This window comes from Elephas maximus, chromosome 2 (assembly GCF_024166365.1).
Source record: "Elephas maximus indicus isolate mEleMax1 chromosome 2, mEleMax1 primary haplotype, whole genome shotgun sequence".
Taxonomy (NCBI): domain Eukaryota; kingdom Metazoa; phylum Chordata; class Mammalia; order Proboscidea; family Elephantidae; genus Elephas; species Elephas maximus.
Window position 1 is genome coordinate 170969855 of NC_064820.1, and position 20638 is coordinate 170990492.

The following is a 20638-nucleotide window of genomic DNA, read 5'->3' on the forward strand; positions in this document are numbered from 1 at the left end:
CAGCATGTTGTTCTGAAGGTTCATCTATGTCATAGCATGTAACAACCTTATCCCTTTATATGGTTGAATAGTACACTGTATACACTGTAAACACTGTATGTGTGTACCACATTTTGTTTATCAGTTCATCCATGGGTGAACATTTGGATTGTTTCCACCTTTTGGCTATTGTGAGTAATGCTGCTGTGAACGTTAGTGTGCATGTGTCTGTTTGAGTTCTTGCTTTCAGTTCTTTTGGGAATATACCTAGGAGTGGAATTGATCTGTCATAAAGTAATTCTGCAGTTTTTGAGAAACTGCCAAACTCTATTTCACAGCAGCTGCACCATTTTACATTCCCACAAGCAATACACAAGGGTTCTAATTTCTCTGCATCCTTGTCACTGCTTGTTTTCTTTTCTTTTTTTTTTTTGATAGCCATCTAGTAGGTGTGAAGTGGTATCTCATTATGGTTTTGATTTGCATTTCCCTAATGACTAATGATGTTGAACATCTTTTCATGTGCTTATTGGCCTTTTTATGTTTTCTTTGGAGAAATGTCTGTTCAAATCCTTTGCCCTTTTTTTAATTGGGTTTGTTTGTTTTGTTCCTTGGTCTTTTTTATATCCTGCGTGGTATTACACTGTATGGATAATTTACTTAACCAATCTCCTATTAATAGATACTTAGAACTAGACAATAGATAAGTTGTAATTTTGGTGAAGGGTAAGACAGTACACAGTACTGGGGAAGTCAGCACAACTTGACCAAGGTAAGGTCATGGAAGCTTCACAGACACATCCAGACTCCCTGAGGGACTGAATTACTGGGCCAGGGATCATGGTCTCTGGGAATATCTAGCTCAATAAAGAAAAGGTTCTACATTCTACTTTGGTGAGTATCATCTGGGGTCTTAAAAGATTGTGAGCAGCCATCTGATATACTCCACTGGTCCCACCCCATCTGGAGCAAGGGAAAATGAAGAAAACCAAAGACACATGGGAAAGATTAGTCCAAAGGACTAATGGACCGCAACTATCACAGCCTCCGCCAAACTGAGTCCAGCACCAGGATCACAATAGAGGGTCCTAGACAGAGCTGGAGAAAAACATAGAGGAAAATTCTAACTCTCAAAAAAGGACCATACTCACTAGTCTGAGAGAGACTGGAGGAACCGTAAGAGTATGGCCCCCAAACACCCTTTTAACTCAGTACTGAAATCACTCCAGAAGCTCACTCCTTCAGCCAAAGAGTAGACAGGCCTGTAAAAGAAAACGGAACTAAATGGGCATCCCAGCCTCAGGGCGAGGACGAGAAGGCAGGAGGGGACAGAAAAGCCGGTAACGGGGAACCCGAGGTCAAGAAGGGGAGAGTGTTGACACGTCGTGGGGTTGGCCACCAATATCACAAAACAGTATGTGTATTAATTGTTTAATGAGAAACTAATTTGCTCTGTACACCTTCATCTAAGGCACAATTAAAAAAAAAAAAAAGGTTGGTTCCAATATGTTGCTATTGAAAAAGTTTATGACTCCTGCTGCTTTTTCTCCCCTGATTTTCACAGTAAAATGTACTCTAAGTTATTTGAAAAGCACAGAAACATTTAAAGAAGCTGGGGTGGGGGTGAGATATCCCTCAGTCCAGAGACTGCCATTGTTAACATTCTGCATCAGGCTTCTTGCCAGTCTTTTCGTTACAAGACCAACTGAACATCCACCGCCCCAAGATAACCAGTGTCAGTATATTTAAGTGTGTTCCTTCCAGCCTGTGTGCATATGCACATGGAAAGGTTACATACATGATTTCAGAATGGAAGGAGCTCTAGTGGCGCAGTGGTTAAGCACTTGGCTACTAACTGAAAGGTTGGCAGTTTGAACACACTAACCACTCCGCAGGAGAAAGTTGGGGCAGTCTGCTTCTGTAAAGATGACAGTCTTGGAGATTTTTATGGGGCAGTTCTACTCTGTCCTATAGGGTTGCTATGAGTCAAAATTGACCAAATGGCAACGGGTTTGGTCTGGGTTTTTAAAAATGGGATCGTTCTACATATAACACTGTGTTTTGGTGCATGTCTTTTCCGCCTGATAAGATAAGCATCTTTTAGGATCCATAAGTATACATTTACATTATAATTGTTCATTGCTGATATCATCCCATTATATGGATTTACCATGATTTTTCTTAACTTCTTCCATAAGTCATTTAGATTTTGTTGAGTAATGCTGCCATAGGCATCTCTGTACATTTATAAAATCTAAATCTCGATTTTTTTTTATCATTTCCAGGACTTAACATACAGTCCTCGAAGCCAAATTTCTGAGTCTGATAAATGAATAAACCTACGAATTGGCATGACTTGGCAGAGAATTTATTTCCAGGATTGGCAAAATTTTCTAAAGGGCAGATAGTAAATATTTTAGGTTTTGTGAGCCATAAGATCTCTGTTGCCACTACTCCACTTTTGTAGCAGAAAGCAGTTAGAGACAATATGTATAAACAAGTGGGAGTAAATAAATGGGTGTGGGTGGCGGGCTGGAGTTGGATGGGCCAGCTTTTTGACCTCTGGCAAGCTATTTAATGTTGGACCGACTTAGACCAGCATTAAGGGTTAGCCCTTCTTAAAGAATATTTGCCCCTTTGGAAGGCTTTAGTACACTTCCCAGGAATAGCTCATTGTGTGTAAAGTGTTCCCTAGTTCATCTCTTATGCAAAGACACATTTAACTCCCCATTTCATGGATGAAGAAACTGCGTCCTGATTTTGCTGACTTGTGTTCTCCTACAGATATGGTTTGGAGTGCCTTTTTCGATACTACAGTTATGGCCTGGAAAAGAAGTTCCGGTTAGACATATTCAAGGATTTTCAGGAGGAAACCGTAAAGGACTACGAAGCTGGTGAGAGCCAGAGTTGGATCTCTGTGAGCTGTGGTCATCTAGACCACTTTCCACCCTCACTGCCTGGTTTGACCGGGATCTGTCTGTCACATCACTCCTCCCTCTCTTCTGAGCCTCACTTTCCTCTTCTCATCAGCTCAGCTCCTCTTCACCTCTTTCTCTACAGGCCAACTCTATGGGCTAGAGAAGTTCTGGGCCTTCTTGAAATATTCCAAAGCCAAAAATTTGGACATTGACCCCAAATTGCAAGAATACCTCGGGAAATTCCGACGTCTTGAAGACTTCCGAGTAGATGTAAGTGAAAATCCTTCTCACCCTAGTTGTCCTGAAAAAGAAAACTGGAGCAGAAATCAGGATACCTGGGTCTGGTCCCAGCTCTGCCACAAACCCGGGAACGCTTTGCCCATTTGGGCCTTCTTTTTTTTTTTTTTTCTGTAAAATAGAGAGTGAGAATGGACAGTGAGGACTAACTGGCAGGGTTTGTATACTTGTTCTTCCCAACCCTTCTTTCTCATGTGGCTAAACCATCATAATGTTCTTTTCCTCTTATCTCAAAATCCTCCTTGCTGCTCTACCCCATTTAGCCACCACTAGTTGATTAGGATGGACACCCAAAATAAAATGTATTTGCTCTTCCTGGGGGAGAGAGGCCAACCGCAGGGGTTTATGAATTGATGTCCAATTGTCTTCCATTCTTGGAACAATGTCTCAACGATGACATCTAGTGGTGGATCTTGGTTATTGCTTTTGGGTAAATCTAGGGAAGTGGTGGTTGGAGTTATTTGTTCAATTGATTTTGCAGATACTGATGGGACATTTCTGTCCTTGGTGCTTCAGGGGCCCCGGAGATGAGTGAAGGACTCTTATTCCTTGAAGGAGTTTATGATGTAGTAGGAAATGCCAGTCATTATTCTCTTCTAATGTTTTAGCAGTAAAGCAAGAAATAAGTCCTACACATTTATTTTTAAAAGCTGCCATTTATTGAAATGTTTACGATGTGCCAGCCTCTGTACTAGGCACTTTATATAGGCGTCATTTAACCCTTATAATATGAAGTCGGCAGGGCTCATTAGTATCATCATTGCACCGATGGGTAAACAGAGGCCTGTGACCACCTAACAAGATAGTGACAGGGCCGATCAGGCCGCCCAATACGAAGCTGAGTCTGTTTTTTCCATCCTGAGTACTTCCAGCCTGTGGGGTTGGGGGAAGACACATGTGGAGAACCCCTGTTAGGCCAGCCTGTTAGGGTGGAGCAGGAAGTGCTCAGCTTGGTTTTTTGAGTCTTAGTTCATGGTGCTCTTTAGGGCCTTGAGAGGAATGGGGCACTTCCTAGGAGCCTCTGGGCCTTCTGAGGCATCTTAGCATATTGTATTCCACGTTTAACATCTTTTTAGCCAATCCAGAACCCTCGTGATGCAGTGGTTAAGAGTTCGGCTGCAAACCAAAAGTCAGCAGTTCAAATCCACCAGCCACTCTTTGGAAACCCTATGGGGCAGTTCTGCTCTGTCTTATAGGGTCACTATGAGTCGGAACCAACTCGATGGCATCGGGTTTGGCTTTTTGTTTTTGAACCAACCTAGCCCTTCTCAGAAGGGGAGCAGAAACGTGTTTGGATGAAAGCTTGGGCTTCAGAGGTGGATGAATTTGGTCCAAGTTTTATCTCCATTTCTTACCAGGTGTGGGACCCTGGACAAATTACTTTTTCTGTGCTTTATTCATTCATAAGGTGGAATGATCATGTCTACATCAAAGGATGGTGTGGACCCTGTGAGATAATGTACATAAAATAGCACAATGCTTTGCGTGGAGAAGTGCTTCATAAGTGTAACTGGTAACTAGTTTTTAAAGTTAAACCTATTCATTGTCTACATTGGAAGTAGGAAGTAGATGGTCTCTAGGTGGTCATCCCTGGCACACAGTGGGTATAGGTAGTGTACTCACTAATCACCTGACACCCTTCTCTGTTGCAGCCCCCTATGGGTGAGGAGGGCAACCACAAGCGACACCCAGTGGCAGCAGGAGGTGGCAGCGGTGAGGGCAGAAAGAGGTGCCCTTCCCAGTCTTCCATCAGGCCCGCCACCATGATCAACCAACCCCCTACGACCCCTACCGGCCAGCCCATCCGAGAAGATGCCAAATGGACAAGCCAGCACTCAGACACACAGACTTTGGGAAAGTGAAAGGCCCTTTAGCCCTGGGGTTGGGGAGGAAGGGGGTGGGTTGGGTGAAAGGCCATGGGGGTGTCTGGTCCCAGGAGAGGGGGCTTAAAGGGATAGGCCTGGAGTTGTTGGGACAGGCTCTTGTGCTGAGTAGTGGTGTGAATACCATTTGGGCTATCAGAGGTACCTCTCTGGGCAGGAGCCTCCACATACTCCCTCCCCCTCCCCCCCTCCCATGACTCTTCATACCCTAGCTTCTTCTAAGGGGGGGTGGGAGAGGGGGGAGATTTTTTTTTTTATATATATATATATATATATATCAAGTTTTAAATTATTGATAGTTCGTCTGGATTACCAAAATCACTCTGTAGCCTACCCGTGGCTGGTAGGCCACACCCCTGTTCCCCACCCGCAGCCTCTTCCTGCTCCCCCTCAAGTCAACTATGCAGCCCACAAGAAGGCACTGCGGGCCCCGTTGTCCAGCAATGTCCCATGGAAGCTTCTGGCAGCACCCCTGGGCCCCAGGAGCACTAGCCCCTTGGTCATCTAGGGCTTGCCATCACCGTGTTTTCTGCCTGCTGTCCCCACCATACCCTTCTGCCAGCGTCTGGGAGAAGGAAACCAAAGGATCTAAAAGTGGGGTTTGGAGGAAGGTTTCAGCCTCTCCCCACTCCCCTCTTCCCCACGCCCTTACTTCCCAGCCCAGAGAGACGCTGCTCATACCAGAAAAGACTATTGAAAGATGATTTATTTTATTTTTCTCTGACCTTTCCATCCTTGGAAAAATAGAAAAAAGGAAAGAAAAAAAAAAAAAGACAAAATCGACCATAAAAGACCAAAAAAAAAAAAAAATTTTTTTTTTTCCAGAAACCCCCCACCTAATCCACTGAAAAGTGATGTCTTTCCTCTACCCTTGGATTTTTTTTCTTTTTGTTCTTGGAAATAATATTTTTTTAAAAGTTGCCTTATTGTGGAGCGGGAATCTGAAATACCCAAATGCCTGTTTTCCTCGATGGAGTCAACCTGAAGAGCTCCCACCTTCTCTGGATGTGCCTGGGCTTGGATTGGCTAGAATCTTTCTCTGGACTGAGTTGCATGTACCATGCCTCCTGGCTGGAGGCAAGAGAGTTGGGGGCAGCTCCCGTCAGAGCTGTGCCCACAATATCCGTGCTGTTGCATCGTTTGAAGCTGATGTCCTGTGTCTGTACACTGCTGCCTCTGTTGTGTCCTCGCTCTGCTTGCTGTTGTCTCACGCCAGGCCCCATCTTGCTGTGACATCTTTCATCCTACCCTTGGAACCCCAAAGCCAAGTTTGCTTCAGACTGTTGGAGAACAGAGTTGGCCTGGATCTGGAACACTCTTGTCCTCAGCTTGAATGTCTCCTCCGCCCCAGAGGGGAAAATGGAACACCTGACAGCTGAGGCTTGGCATCGTTTCTTATATTGGCCTGGAAGATCTCTAAGACCTCAAGGAGACTTTGTCCCTCATAAAAGGTGGAGAAAGACGTGACTTCTCTTCCCTCAGGTCTGGTGGGGTCTCCCCATCTTGCATCCCCCCCATGTGAGCTATCTCTGCCCACCCTCCGGTTGCCCCTGCCTGGGAACAAGGGATGAGGAGGAGTTGGGGGCTGGGGGGAACCCTGCCAATGGCTGAAGCCCCATGGCAGGAAGGTATATGTGGACATAGAGTATACCTGACTTCTCTTCTCCAGCCACTAACTGCTTAGGTTGTGAATGACAGTGGAATGGCTGGAGTCTACTGTCCTCAGAAGCTAGGGAGGGTGACGAAGGACTGACCAACACAGACTTTGGGATGTGTGTTGGGTAAGGGCATGACTGCCTGTTCACCCCCAGTGGGAACTGGGCAACAGGAGAGGAGTTTATGGTCTTGTTGCTAAATTGCTAGAACTTCCTTGGCCCTCTTTCTCCATTGGTTCCTGGTGGGCTGAAAGGTCGGGGGTAGGAGACAGTATCCCATGCTTGCCCTCTGTCTTGGGCACTTCATTCCTTTTAGCCTGCACCCGCCTTTCCAGTGGTTGGTATGTGGGAAGCCCATTTTTGTCTCTGATGCAATCCTCTCAAAAGCCAAGGATGTTAGGTGAGTGTCTGGTCTCTGCTAGGACAGTGGGATCTAAGGCCTTTCCCTGTCCAGTCTGGCACCTGCCCCACATTGTACCAAACACCGGACTCTTGGACCCCCTCCCCCCTTTCATTTCCTCTTTCTTTCCTTTGGATCACTCAGCCCTGTACTGTATCCAGCACCACGGAAACCTCAGTGCTTGTCCTGTGCTGGGTTTGGGAGCATAAGGAAACATTGAGGGTGGAAAACGTCTGCTGTTATCTAGAGTTGATCCCCAGGCCTGGGGGCTGCCATCCTCTTCCTGATCCTCCCCACAGACATCCCAGAAAGAGGAAGCCCCTTTGGGGTGGTGAGGTGAGGATTTCATCTCAACATAGGCTGAGGATTGGAGGGGAGGGCTTTTTTCTTTTTTTGTAACATGTTAGGAGTTAATGTTGCAAAGAGTAGTTTACATCTTCACTTTCTGAAGACACTTGAATTTAGGACCGATGTATCTGTGACAAGCATTTCAGGAGTGGCAGGGCCATCAGGACTAGCCACTTCACACCTACCATCCTCCCTTGGGGATCCAAGACCAGAAACACAAAGCAACACCTTGCCCCAAATTCCTTTGTTCATTGTCCACCCTTCCAAGGTTGGTCCATGCCAACATGACCTGTGGGCATCAGATACCAGAAGGTCTGTATGTGTCATCCCTGGTGAGGGGCGGGTTTCTGTTTCACCCTTCCCTGAAACTGGGAGCAAATGCACTACCAGTACAGAAGGGCCACCAGCCCTGCCCCAGCCTGGACCCCTGGGGCTCAGATAGTGGTGCTGAGCCCCGATATCACAGTTGTTTTGTTTTTGTTTTGTTCCGTTGTAGCTCTTTTTTTCCCCCTTTCCTTGATTTTATGACAGAAAGAAATTAAGCCACTTAGAAGGCCCTGGAAGTGGGGAAGAGGGGCAAGGAAAATGTCTTAGGGAGGGCAGTGGGGAGGCTTGCCAAAAGGCTGGGTAGAGTGGTGTGGATCATCTGGCCCCCTCCTGAATGGGACCCAGAGTGCCTTCTGTGTGCTGGGGTCCCTAGCTTTGCCCCATCCCCACCCTCTCCTTCGGCCATGTTGATGGCAGAGGCAGAGAAGATAAGAACTTAGAGCCCGTTTCTCACTGGAGAGGAAAACTTGTCATCTGGCTTTGCAGAGAAGGTTCCACCTTATGCTCATAGTACATTATCTTTACCCTGTGCTAGGATATCACATTTAAAAGGACAAAAAAAGAAAAAACATGTAAAATACTTGAATGAGCTTGTATTATAACATTAATATTATTGAGAGTATCTGCTTTCCAGGCTGAAGTGATTCATTCATTATTCTAGTCCTGCTTTAGTCCTTTGTAATTTGTGGTAATTATGCTTTTCTTTTTAATACAAAAAAAAATGTATAAAAATAAAAACTTGAAAAGGCAAAATATTGGCTTGGCTCCCATCGGGGTTACAGCTGCTGGGTGTGAGGATGGAGCCCAGGAAGGGTTTCTCCAGACCCAGAGGACTGGCAGTGCTGGCGAGAAGAGTGCCCCAGATGGAAAAGGAAACACTGGCGGAAACTCTGCCATTGTACTTTTTGGGAGTCTGCCTAAGGCCAGGGGCTCCTTACAGAGCTTTTAAGGCTGCTAGTGCGTCCAGGTGACTTCCTTAGTGGTCATTAGAGCTTCTCCCAGGCTTAAATTCCCATCCACATTGTGTCTTGTGAAAAACGGGGAGCTATAACTCCACAAAAGGGACAGACACAGCACCCTAAAGATGGAATTTCAGGGCTTCAGCCTACTTGCCTGCTCTCAAGTTTTCTGGCTTTGTATTAGCCTGGAAGAGAAAGGGTGCTTTTAGCTTCTCACTGAGGGTTGGTACAGCCCCAGCCCCTCACTGAACAGATTTTCCTGCAGGGCGTGACTAACAATTCAAACTCTCATGGTCCTAGGGAACCCAGGTCAGCACTGGGCCCTGAGACAAGCTGGAGCAGGGTGGGACAATGAGCCCCCACCCAATGATGGTCCCTAGGGCTGTTGGTGGCTTCCTCCCATCCAGGAGGCCAGGTGCTGGCAGTAGGAACACATTCTGAATGTTCCCATCCAGGTTTATTTGCTGGCCTGGATGTGTAATTACAGAATTTAAAATGAGGCATGGCCTTATTCATTCATCTGACAACTGTTTGTCTCCTATGGCCAGCACCAGAACATTACATTAGAAATGACTTTCCAGAGAATTCCTTTCTACTGTCCAGGTGCGCAGGTACTTTAACACACCAGTGGCATCCACAGGCCAAAGGAAATAGTGCCCAGGTCTCCTGTAGACTGACTAAATCGATTGGTACTCTGGAAGCAGAAGACGAGTAAATTCAACTTCACTTCCACACACACAGAGGCCACTGATTAAACTGCACTGGTGTAATGCGAATGGCATATATTCTTGAGCATTGGAATGAGTCAGTGGAGAGAAAGAAACCACAATATCCGCTGGAGTTAAAAGGAGACTAGTTTATTTTACCTGGTTCCTCTTTTCACATTCACATTTTCTGCTGGAAATTTCAGAGTCTCAGCCTTTTCCTCTTGATTCTCTGTTTACCCACCTCAGGGCTATTCCTGCTTGATGCAGAAGATAGGGTCAGGTCCCTCTGCCCCTGTCAAGGTGTCCTCCACAGTACCTCAACATGTAAAGACCTTAAGGGAAAAAAAAAATTTTTTTCCCTTCCTCCTTATCTACTCTTTCCTCATACCCTGCCCTTCTTAAATGCACCAAAGAATGACTTTCTTTTCCGAGTGTTTGTCAGCACAAGTAATATATGCAGGCCTGTAGTTGTGAGAAGGAAGAGCTCAGGCACCAGCTGTCCTGGGGAGGGAGCCTGGGTCCACCCGGGTCAGAGGTGTGCTGGCAGAGCTTTGGAAGGCCCAGGGGAGACGCTGCCTGGTAAGCGCCTTGTTGGCCTACTGGGCAGGTCCTCCAGGGTCCTAGGTCCCTTAGGAGCAAGTCCTTTCTGGCAGTTCTGCCTGGAGACTTAGTCTTATCAGAGTTGAAATACTTTATAAAAATGGTAGGTGGTTTTCTTGGCAGAAAGGAATGAAAAGTTATTACGTAGTAGTATATATAAAAATTCAGTTGATGACGGTGCTCTTTCAGATCAAATTGCTCTTGGGAGCCACAGGGTTCCTGGTAGCGTCAGTGGCTTCTGAAACAGAGGCCAGGGTGGGGACTGCTTCAGTTCAGCCCCACTAGCTCTGGTGGTTTCATATAATGAGGTTCCAGGTAAGATTGCATTTGAAAAAGGTACCACTGCAAAAATCAACATATGCAGTTGAGACAACTGGTTAACCACTTGGGGTGGGGGGCAGTAGTAGAAGTGAGGACTTGCCTTCTGGGCTCCAAACGGGAGGAGAGCGCTAACCTCTGTGGCCCTGCTCCAGAGAGGCCAAAAGGGCACCCGGGTTGGGTGTCCCTGAAGGCCAGCCACTCTGTTTTGTATATAAAAGGCCTCCAGCTTAGCAGGGCCCTCAGTGCTCAGTCTTTTTATTTTCCCACATAAAGCTGAAGTTGAGGTTTGGTCTGCATCTTTTTGGTATTTGTTTTAATCCAGGGAAGAGCTCTCGCGATTGGTATTTTTCTTTTCAGAGATGGAAGAAGGTGGTGGTGAGCAGAGTTGAGTTGGGGCCTTCATCACTATGTGTGTGTTTGGGGGTGGTGGGGACTGGAATGTTAAGAACTGGAACTCCCCGTAACCATTTGCCAGGGTGCCCTGGCCAGGAGTAGGGAGTGAGAAAACTTTTTGGTACGAGAAGTGGCAAAGCATTATCCCGTTTTCCCCCATCCCTTGCCACTGGAAGGAGCTCTCCCTGGAGCCACTAGCCTTTGGTCTCCCAATCACCATTGTCATTCTGTCTCTAGGCCACAAGGAGCCATCTGGGGTGGAACCTCTCTCCTACAGCAGCAGGCCACGGGGGCATGCCAGGAGCCCTCAAGGTGGCTTCCTCCCTCTAGCTGGCCTCCAACCTAGGGAGCTATTTTTCCTTCTTGAGTCAATTCTTGGTCCGTTAAAGGAATATCAGGGGCAGTAGTTTGAGGGAGCCCTGGCCCCATCCTTGGCCCTGCTTTTCCAGGAAGCTGGCACTCCCCCTGCCCTGTAAATCCTCGTGATGCCGTTAGAGTGCATGGCTATAGGAAGTAAGTTGTCAGGTGCAATCATTAGGACTCAGGCCACCTTGGCAGCCCACTGCTAAGGGGACAGGAAGGATGGCACTCGGGCCCTCCCTCACTCCATTTTCTTCGGTGAGTCGGGGATGCTCTCAGAGAGCGGGGTGAAGCCCAGCAGGAGGATGTGTCTCTCATATGCCTTGGTCTGCTTAAACACGGTGTCGGTCCCATGGAGGTGGTCCAGCACCCCCAGCACCCCATAGCACTGGGTGAACCTGGCAGAGAGAGGAAGGTGCTGCAGTCATGGTGCCGGAAGTCCTCATGCTGACCTCCATTTCATTTGTGGGGCTTCAGGCATTTCAAAGCCCTTGTACCCCCACACCTCTCCCATCATCCTGACCACCTGCATCAGAATCACCTGGGGACCTATTAAAAGTGTTTACTTCTGGGGCTACCCCAGACCTGCTAAGTGGAGTCTTCCTCTGCAACATTGCCCAGATGATTCTGATGCACACATGTTGGAGAACCCCTGGCAGAGCTAGGCTTGTTCTGCATCCTTCGAACGCTGATTGTGGTGCTGATTTCCAGGCCCTACCTGCCAGATTCTTGGAGCCTGCATTTTAAACAAGGGTCCCAGGTGATTTCTGGTGCAGGACAATCACTGACCACACCTGAAAAAGCCTGGGGGCTCTCAGAGTGCACAACTCCATTTGAAGTGCATGCAAGGTTTTTACGGATATATACATTTTTCTGAGGAGAGTCAGCACAGTTTACTAGACACTGAAAGGATCCAGAACTTAAAGGTAAAAAACCAGTTACAGGAGGACCGAGTGTCAGGAAAAGGGCAAAAGGCAAGGTGGTCTGGTCCCAGTATGATGATTTTTCTCACTGCCAGACTTCCCCTCCCTCACTAGCACCCACTAGTGTCTGCCATCAGAAGCCCCAGGAGTGAGGGTGGTGGTTATTGCGCAGGGACTCGCTATGGGGAGTGGGACCTTACTTGAGATGGTGGTAGTCGTGGAATTCAGGCGAAGGCAAGAAAGGTAGGTGGTAGCCACAGTGGGAGATGGTGGTGATGATGAGGGCCAAGGAGAACCAGATGGTGATGGATGACAAGTGGGAGCCCATTAATACAGGACCTAACATTGCTGGCAGCATGTTGGAGACCTGCAAGGGGAGGAATGATTGAAGGCAGGGCCCAGGGAGATGGAGGGGACCCAGTTGGGTGTCCACTTTGTCCCTGAGTGGCACCAACAAGACTTCCTTGACACATCTGGAGAAGCTGAGTTTCAGGACATTGATTCACTAGAGATTTTTCAGCTCCAACTTTGAACAGATTATTAACTGTTTGAGCTTCAGCTTTCCCACTAGCATAATGAAGACTTAAAAGGCTGTTGGGAGGATTAAATGAGAGAACCTGGCACCTAGCTTATGGTGTGTCAGCAATAAATGGTAGCTGTTTAATGGGAAGAGGAAAAAGTCGAGGGAAAGTGATTGGGGTCCTCTGCCCTTTGCCTTTGGGGAGAGTGGAGCGCTCCTCACCACATGCTCTATAGGGTGGGCATAGAGAGCTATCACACCAATGGGAGCTGTCCACTCGTGGTGTTTCTTGTGGATTTTCTTGTAGAATGTTGGGTAGTGAAGGAGCCTGGAACATGGAGGAAAAAAGTTAATTTGCCAGTCCTCCACCCCCCGCCATACGATGAAAAACCATACCACTCAGATCTGCCTTGAAGCCCCAGGCCCACTTTTTAGGCTGCATAATTTGGAGTTACTTGGCCAATTTACCTGAGTTGTATATACTGTAAAGTAGGGATAGTGCCCAGAAAGGATTTAATAAGGAAATGGGTAGGGAACTGCCCTGCCTCACATGCAAATGGACAAGGCTCTTTTCTGGGCATTCCTCAGCTGTCTCAAGTGGTCAGCGTGGGACAAATAGTTGCCTCCCTGTTAACCACATAATGCATTTGAGGCCAGGGGGTGCTGATCCTATACCCACAATTCAGAGGCCTGAATTTCCTTGTTTATAAATTAACCTTAGGGAGGGTGAGGAGCCAACTGTGCTCAGGCAGGGACCCTGCTCACCGGTGTGAGTAGTAGAACATGACTTCCTCAATCAGGGTGAAGATTACCAGCTCCAGGAGGAACCAGTGGAAGGTAGGTAGCTCTCGGCGGCAGGGGTCTCCCCACCACTTGAGGAATGGATAGAGGAAGGTCACCATGGGGAGAGAGACCACACACTGGTTGAAGAGAACTGTGCAGATGGACTGGCGTAGTCTTACAGGGTCCACCTGCCCGAGAGAAGGAACGAGGGAGATTGGCGACAATGTGAGAAGTCAGTCTTTACCTTCTAGAAAACAGGCTCCATTGTGACTAGCTCACAGGAGGCCCTCACGGGTTGGATGCTGGGAGTGATACCTAGTCATCGCCAGCAGCCCTTGACTGCCACCCCGCTCAGGTTTAGAACCATTGCAGCAATAAGGCCCTGACTATTATTAGGTGAATGGAGCCCTGATGGCACAGTGGTTAAAAGCTCGGCTGCTACCAAAACGTCCGAAGTTCAAATCTACCAGCTGCTCCTTGGAAACCCTATGGGGCAGTTCTACTCTGCCCTGTAGGGTCACTATGAGTCAGAAATGACTTGAGGGCAGTGGGTTTGGTTTGTGTTTTATTAGGTGGATGAGTAATGTCCCTGCTTTTGGAAATCCCTCCCTTTGGAAACTCCCCTCCCAGCAGCCTTCAGTCTCTGCCTGAGTCTGGCTTCTCCCTTGTGGTTCTGCAAATATTACACTCTCCTCATTTCTCTGACGAGATGAAAGCAGAGATGGGACTTGAAACTGGCCAGGCCCCATGTATTCCTGGCAGGGACCCCTGGGGAGCCTCCAGGTACTTGAAGAAGGCTGTGTACTCTCGGGGTGATATCTCAGTTCAGTCGTATAGCCCCTCCTTATGCAGACTTCAAGGTCTTCTGCCACCTCATGTGATCCAGCCTCACTGGATTAGCCTCCAGCACCAAGACAGAAGTGAGCTAGGGAGCTGCCTATCTGCCCTACTGCTTAACTTCCTGTGACCTGGTTTTCATGGCAGAGCTGTCAGGATAGGGGCCTGCCTGAGCTCTCACCCCAGGTTCTGGTGTGGAGGGCTGGCCCCAAATGCTCCACTGGACCTCAATAGTGCAGCCTGCATTGCTCCAAGAATCAGTAACCACTGATCCTTTCCTTTGTCAGAGCACTGGGGCCACCTCCTAGGTCCTGATGAACTGGTTTGGAATTGGTCAGAAGGGATTTCTCCCTGAGTTCCCTCGACAAGCAGAAAGGGTTTCTGCCCTAAGATGGGCCTGGGTTCACAGTGGTCCCCGACTTGAGGCCTTCCTCTTCCTCCAGCCTTCCCAGGCATGACATGCGTTAACTGACTTCAGAATTCACTCTTCAAGCTTTGGGATCCATTCCATTGTGAGGCCAGGTCTGGCCAGCCTGGTTTGTAAGACGAGGCCATACACCCTTCTAGAAACCTTGACCAAGACAGGAAAGTTGCATTTGTTTATTCACTCTTTTGTTCCACTGCTATTTACTGAGTGCCCACTTCATGTATATAGCAGGTAGTGTTCTAGGTGCCGGGAATACAGCAATGAACAAAAGAAAAAAATTCTTGCCCTTGTGGAATTTACATTCCAATGGGGATAACAGAGATAAAAACAAATATAAAAAACTATATAATAAAGAGAAATTAAGTCCTAAAGTATGCTGCAACACGGATGAACCTTGAAAACATGCTGAGTGAAATAAGTCCATCACAAAAAGACAAATATTGATTGTATGATCCCACTTAATATTAAGTAGAATAGGCAAGTGTATAGAGATCAAAGTTTACTAGTAGTCAGCAGGGGTGGGTGGAAGAAAGGGGGAGAAGAAGACACAATGCTTAGGGACCACAGCTTCTGTTACCAAAAACCTGTTGCCATCAAGTTGATTCTGACTCATAGCGACCGTATAGAACAATTGCCCCATAGGGCTTCCAAGGCTATAAATCTTTACAGAGGCAGATTGCCACATCTTTCTCCCACAGAGCAGTTGGTGGGTTTGAGCACTTAACCATTGAACCACCAGGAATCCTGAGCTCCCGTTAGGGTGATGAAAAAATTTGCGAACTGTTAATGGTGATGGTCGAACGACATGATGAATGTAATTAATGTCACTGAACTGTACATGTGAAGAATGCAGAAATGGCAAGTGTTTTATTACCTATATCTTTACCACAATTAAAAAAATATAAAAGGGGTTATGTGCTTTGGGGGAAAAAAAAGTACAGCAGGGAAATGGGGCATTGAGAGTGCCAGGTAGGGGGTCAGTTGCCATTAATTTTAAATAAGAGAAGTCAGAGTAGGCCTCATTGAGATTGTGAGATTTGAACAAAGATACTCAGGAGGTGACGGAGTTAGCCTAACACACATCGGGGGGGGGGGGAAAGCCTTCAGGTAAAGTGAAAAGGATCTGAGACAGGCACATTCCTGGCATATGTGCCTGGAGAATAGTGTGTGAAGTAGAGAGAAGTGGGAGGTGAGGTCAAAGAGATGGGGAGGGACCAGATCATATAGGGCTATTGTTACGTAAGGACTTTAGCTTTGAAGCCAAGGGAAATGGGGAGTCATTGGAGGCTTGTGAGCAGAGAAGTGACAAGATGGCTCGGGATTATTCTGGCTGCTTTGTTGAGAACAGACCATAGGGGAGTAAGGGGAGAAACAGGAACATCAGTTAGAATTGCAATAATACAGGCAAGAGATGATGGTGATTGGACCAGGGTAGTAGCAGCAGATTTGTGAGAATTGGTTGGATTCTTGGTCTGCTTTGAAAATAGAGCCAATAGTTTTTCCAGATGGGAAGTGAGGAGGCAAGCAAGGAAAGACATGGTGCATGCATTAGGGTACTCAGGGAAGCCTAGTTTTGGCCTCACCTAACTTAAGCTGGGCAATGAATAAGGAAGACTGAGTAAGAAATGATGCGTTTGAATTATGGTGTTGATAAAGAATACTGAATATACCATGGACTGCTGGAAGTACAAACAAATTTGCCTTGGAAAAAGTACAGCCAGCATTACTCCTTAGAAGTGAGGATGGTGAGATTTCATCTCACATACTTAGGACATGTTATCAGGAGGGACCAGTCTTTGGAGGACATCATACTTAGTAAAGTATAAAATAGGGTCAGCAAAAAAGAGGAAGACCCTCAAGGAGATGGACTGACACAGTGGCTGCAACAATGGGCTCAAACACAGCAACGATTGTGAGGATGGCAAAGGACTGGGCAGTGTTTCGTTCTGTTATAGATATGGTCCCTATAACAACAGCCCCTAACAACAACAACAATAGTAAAAGCCTAGATTGCCATATAGAGACTTGGTAGAATTACGGATATCAAAGGCAATTCTGGTGAGGGCTCAGGAGGAAGTGAGGAAAGCTATGAAGTATAGTCTTAGAGAGTACATATGGCACAAGCAACAGAATGTTGCTAAAAACGTGGATGTTAAATGTGCTTCCGGTGAGGCGTTAAAGAAAACGAAGAACATGACAATGGAGGAAGGATGATGCTTCTAAGCAGTGGCAAAGAACTTGTCTGAATTATGTTCAAATGTTTGGTGAAAGGTAGAATTTTTAAGTGATGAACCTGGAATCTGGCTGATGAGATTTCTAATACCTAACGACAACTTAAAAAACCACCCCCCGACACATTGAGAATCTATACCACCCATCTAATATGGCAGGCTCCTCCACTGTTTCAGCAGCTGTACCCTTCACTTAGGACAACAGCTGGTATCCAGATTTCAGGGTCCAGCAGGGGCCATTGTTGTCTCTATCCCCTGGATAAAGGGGAGCTACCTAACATCTCTGGGACTCTAGCTCAGAGCCAAGCAGAGGTGGTCACTTATGTTCCTAAAATGCTGACCACAGTAATTGGGGCAGTACAGTCAGGTACAGAGCCTGGGCTGGGAATCAGGAGACTGGAACATAGTCTTGACTGGCCACCAGCAGGTTCTGAGATGTTCAGCAAATTATCCCCTCTCTCTAAGCTTCTAAATTGGGGATGGCCTTATAGATAATGCATTCCCGGGTGATGCAAGTGGTTAACACACTCAGTTAACCAAAACGTTGGAGGCTTGAGTCTACCCCGAGGTGCCTTGGAAGAAAGGCCTCATGATCTACTTCCGAAAAATCAGCCGTTGAAAATCCTACGGAACACAGTTCTACTCCAACATACGTGGGGTCGCCATGAGTTGGAATCAGCTTGGCAACTGGTGGTGTAGATGCTAACTTGGCCCACTGGGGTCATGGTCTCTCCTGAACCAGTGGTGAGAATTTTAAGAGTTTAGCTTTTGCTTTCTTGCTCTGACCAGGAGAAGCTACAGCAAAACTTACTGGTTCGTTCTTGCCCATCTGAATTCGGTAGCGAGAGATGAAGTTAGGTTTTCCAGTTGTGTCTACCACCAAAAGAAGTCCATTGAAGCTCCAGAAGAACAGAAATGGCACTTGGATGGCACCTAAGGTTGGGAAACAGAAGGGAACAATCAGGACTTCAGGTTCTTGCAGCACATGTATTAACTGAGTACATGTTCCATGGTGACTGCAGACAGCACCTTACCATGGAGGTCTTAGTGTTCTGGATCAGGGGCCTACCTTCAGTCTTGGGGTGGCAAACTAGCTGTGGGAACTTGGACAAGGCACTTAGGGTGTGTCTGAATTTAACTGTAAAATGGGAACAACAACTTTGTCTCAAGATGGTTGGAAACAAAATATATATATATGAAAGGATGCTGAGATAAATCATGGACTCTAAAATATAAATGAATTTAGGTTAATGTTAGGAGTCCTTGGGTGGGGCAAATGGTTAAGCGCTTGACTACTGTCCAAAAAGTTGGCAGGTCGAATCCACCCAGAGGCTCCTTGGGAGACAGGCCTGGTAATCTGCTTCCAAAAGGTCACAGCCTTGAAAACGCTCTGGAACAGCTCTACTCTGCACACGTGGGGTCTCCATGAGTCAGAATCAATTTGATGGTAACTAATAACAGCAGTTTGATGTCTGGGGTTTGTATTCATTGAGCCATTTATGAATTGTCAAGGAAGGGAGAAGCAAGGAAAGTGGTATGGTATGGTTCAAAATGAGCACTGGACTAGGAATCAGTCAAGAAACCTACTCCCTGATGGCCTGGTAACTCAGCGGTGGGACCTTCGATGCCATCTAGTCAGCATCTATCACAGCAGAAATCTCTCTCCAGGGTGCCTTGGTTAGAGTCATCATACTCTCTTGGAGTGATGGTCCATATTTATATATTAAAAGCTCTAAGAATTTCTACAGCAGAGAAACCTGTTAGACTTTGTTAAACTCAACATTTCGCAGACTTTTTTGACCCTAGAACCCGTTTTTCTCAAAACACCTAAGAATAGGATGGCATCCTTGTTTGCCCAGGCCAATTTCAATTTATATCTGTCATTACAGCAGTTATTGATGACACTTCCTTCCACTCTCACAAATGTCCTGATGTGGATGATAAATTATATGGTCACCATACTTGCTAATATCCCACAACACTGATCTACAGAATATTTTAGGAAATTTGGATCAAGATTTACAAGCCTGATTTGGCTTTTTGCTGCACATCTTACTTTTCCATGAAGTTATTCCGTATTACTGGTCTCCTACTGGAAACAAACAGCACTTTGCCCACCTCAGTTAGCACTTACTCAAGTGACATTACCATGTTACCTCATTCTTGTATCATTTACTTTATTTGTCCATGTTTTGCCGCTTCCTCTAGATTCAAAACCACAAGAGGGCAAAGACAATGCTTTACTTAACTCTGACTCTGTATCCTTCCTCCAGTACCATTTCTTCCCCATCAGCCACACTGCTTTGTGGTAGTAGGTCCTTGAAAGATATTTGGCCAGCACCGTCAGGGAATATGGATTGGTATAAACATTCTGGAGGGCAATTTGACAGTATCTGAAGTTAAAAAAATAAAAAGGGACTTGACCCAGGCAAAGTCATAGAAGATTCATAGACACATCCAAACTCCCTGCGGGACCGAGTTACTGGGCTGAGGACTGGGGACCATGGTCTCAAGGAACATCTACCTCAATTGGCATAACATAGTTTATAAAGAAAATGTTCTACATTCCACTTCGAAGAGTAGTGTCTGGGATCTTAAAAGCTTGTTAGCGGCCACCTAAGATATTCCACTTGTCCCATCCCATCTAGAGCAAGGGAGAATGAAAAAAATCAAAGACACAAAGGAAAGGTTAGTCCAAAGGACTAATGGACCATAGCCTCCACCAGACTGAGTCCAGTACAACTAGATGGTGGCCAGCTCCCATCACCGACGCTCTGACAGGGATCACAATAGAGGGTCCTGGACAGAGCTGGAGAAAAATATAGAACAAAATTCTAACAAAAAAAAAGACCAGGCTTACTGGTCTGACAGAGACTGGAAAAACCTGAGAGTATGGCCCCCAGATACCCTTTTAACTTAGTAATGAAGTCACTCCTGAGATTCACCCTTCAGCCAAAGGGAAAGAGGAAGGAAAGGCAGGCAGCATTTTTTTAAATCATAGTAAAACATTTGAGCAGCCTAAATGTCCATTGTGGTGAAGTGATTAAACAGATTACAATATTTCCATACAATGGAATAGACTGAGCAACTTTAAATATTAACGAAGTCTTTATTAATTGGTAGGGAAAGATGTCCACGATCTAATTAAAGGGTGGGGGGGAACAAGTTAAAAAATTTTCACCAAGATGTATAGTTTCTCCTATTGTAATACCAAAAAAACCCGCTGCCATTGAGTCGACTCTGACTCATAGTGATCCTATAGAGAGGGTATAGCAATATATAATACCTTTTCCCACATACATCTGTAATCTGCGTTGATCTTTCCAGTAACTGCTTAAGATTCCATTCAGTCTGTCATATTTAATGCTCAACCCATTTCAGAGTTTTCCTTCTGGCTGAAAACAATCCTCAGGGCCATTTTTTTTGCACTTTTGCTTTGTAACAACTGATACTTTTTATCTCCCCTCCAACAGCAGAGAAACCTGTCTGAATTTGTCATACAGTGAGACGTGCAACAAAAAGCCAAATCTAACTTGAGCTCTTGAAAATACAGCTCAGGGCTGGGAGACTGTGACATAGTTTTTTAATGGACTAGGCAAACACGTCATCTTACATATGTATCCTCATGCAGGTTTGGCACACAGTAACATCAATAAATATTATTTGATCAAATGAATGTATGATTGAGGAAATTCCGTATGGTAGATACTGCTGTTATAAATACGTTTAAATAACTTTTTCTTCTATTATACTTTCTTAGACTTGTTTCC

The 20638-nt window shown here is 46.1% G+C and overlaps 2 protein-coding genes across 4 annotated transcripts in view; one reads left to right on the top strand and one right to left on the bottom strand.

Moving 5' to 3' along the window:
• LARP1 (La ribonucleoprotein 1, translational regulator) overlaps window positions 1–20589 on the top strand; it is a 172902-nt gene extending 152313 nt beyond the window's left edge. For all 3 annotated transcript variants that reach the window (XM_049874176.1, XM_049874174.1, XM_049874175.1), the window contains 3 exons: window positions 2764–2873; window positions 3040–3167; window positions 4847–20589. In XM_049874176.1, coding sequence (XP_049730133.1) covers window positions 2764–2873; window positions 3040–3167; window positions 4847–5056 — 448 coding nt within the window. In that variant the 3' untranslated portion in view covers window positions 5057–20589. The remainder of the gene's footprint in view (window positions 1–2763; window positions 2874–3039; window positions 3168–4846) is intronic.
• The window catches only part of FAXDC2 (fatty acid hydroxylase domain containing 2), a 35696-nt gene continuing 26446 nt past the window's right edge, over window positions 11389–20638 (bottom strand). The window contains exons 5-9 of the mRNA XM_049874179.1: window positions 17680–17801; window positions 13356–13561; window positions 12813–12918; window positions 12271–12437; window positions 11389–11545 (exon numbers count right to left, since the gene is read on the bottom strand). Coding sequence (XP_049730136.1) covers window positions 11389–11545; window positions 12271–12437; window positions 12813–12918; window positions 13356–13561; window positions 17680–17801 — 758 coding nt within the window. The remainder of the gene's footprint in view (window positions 11546–12270; window positions 12438–12812; window positions 12919–13355; window positions 13562–17679; window positions 17802–20638) is intronic.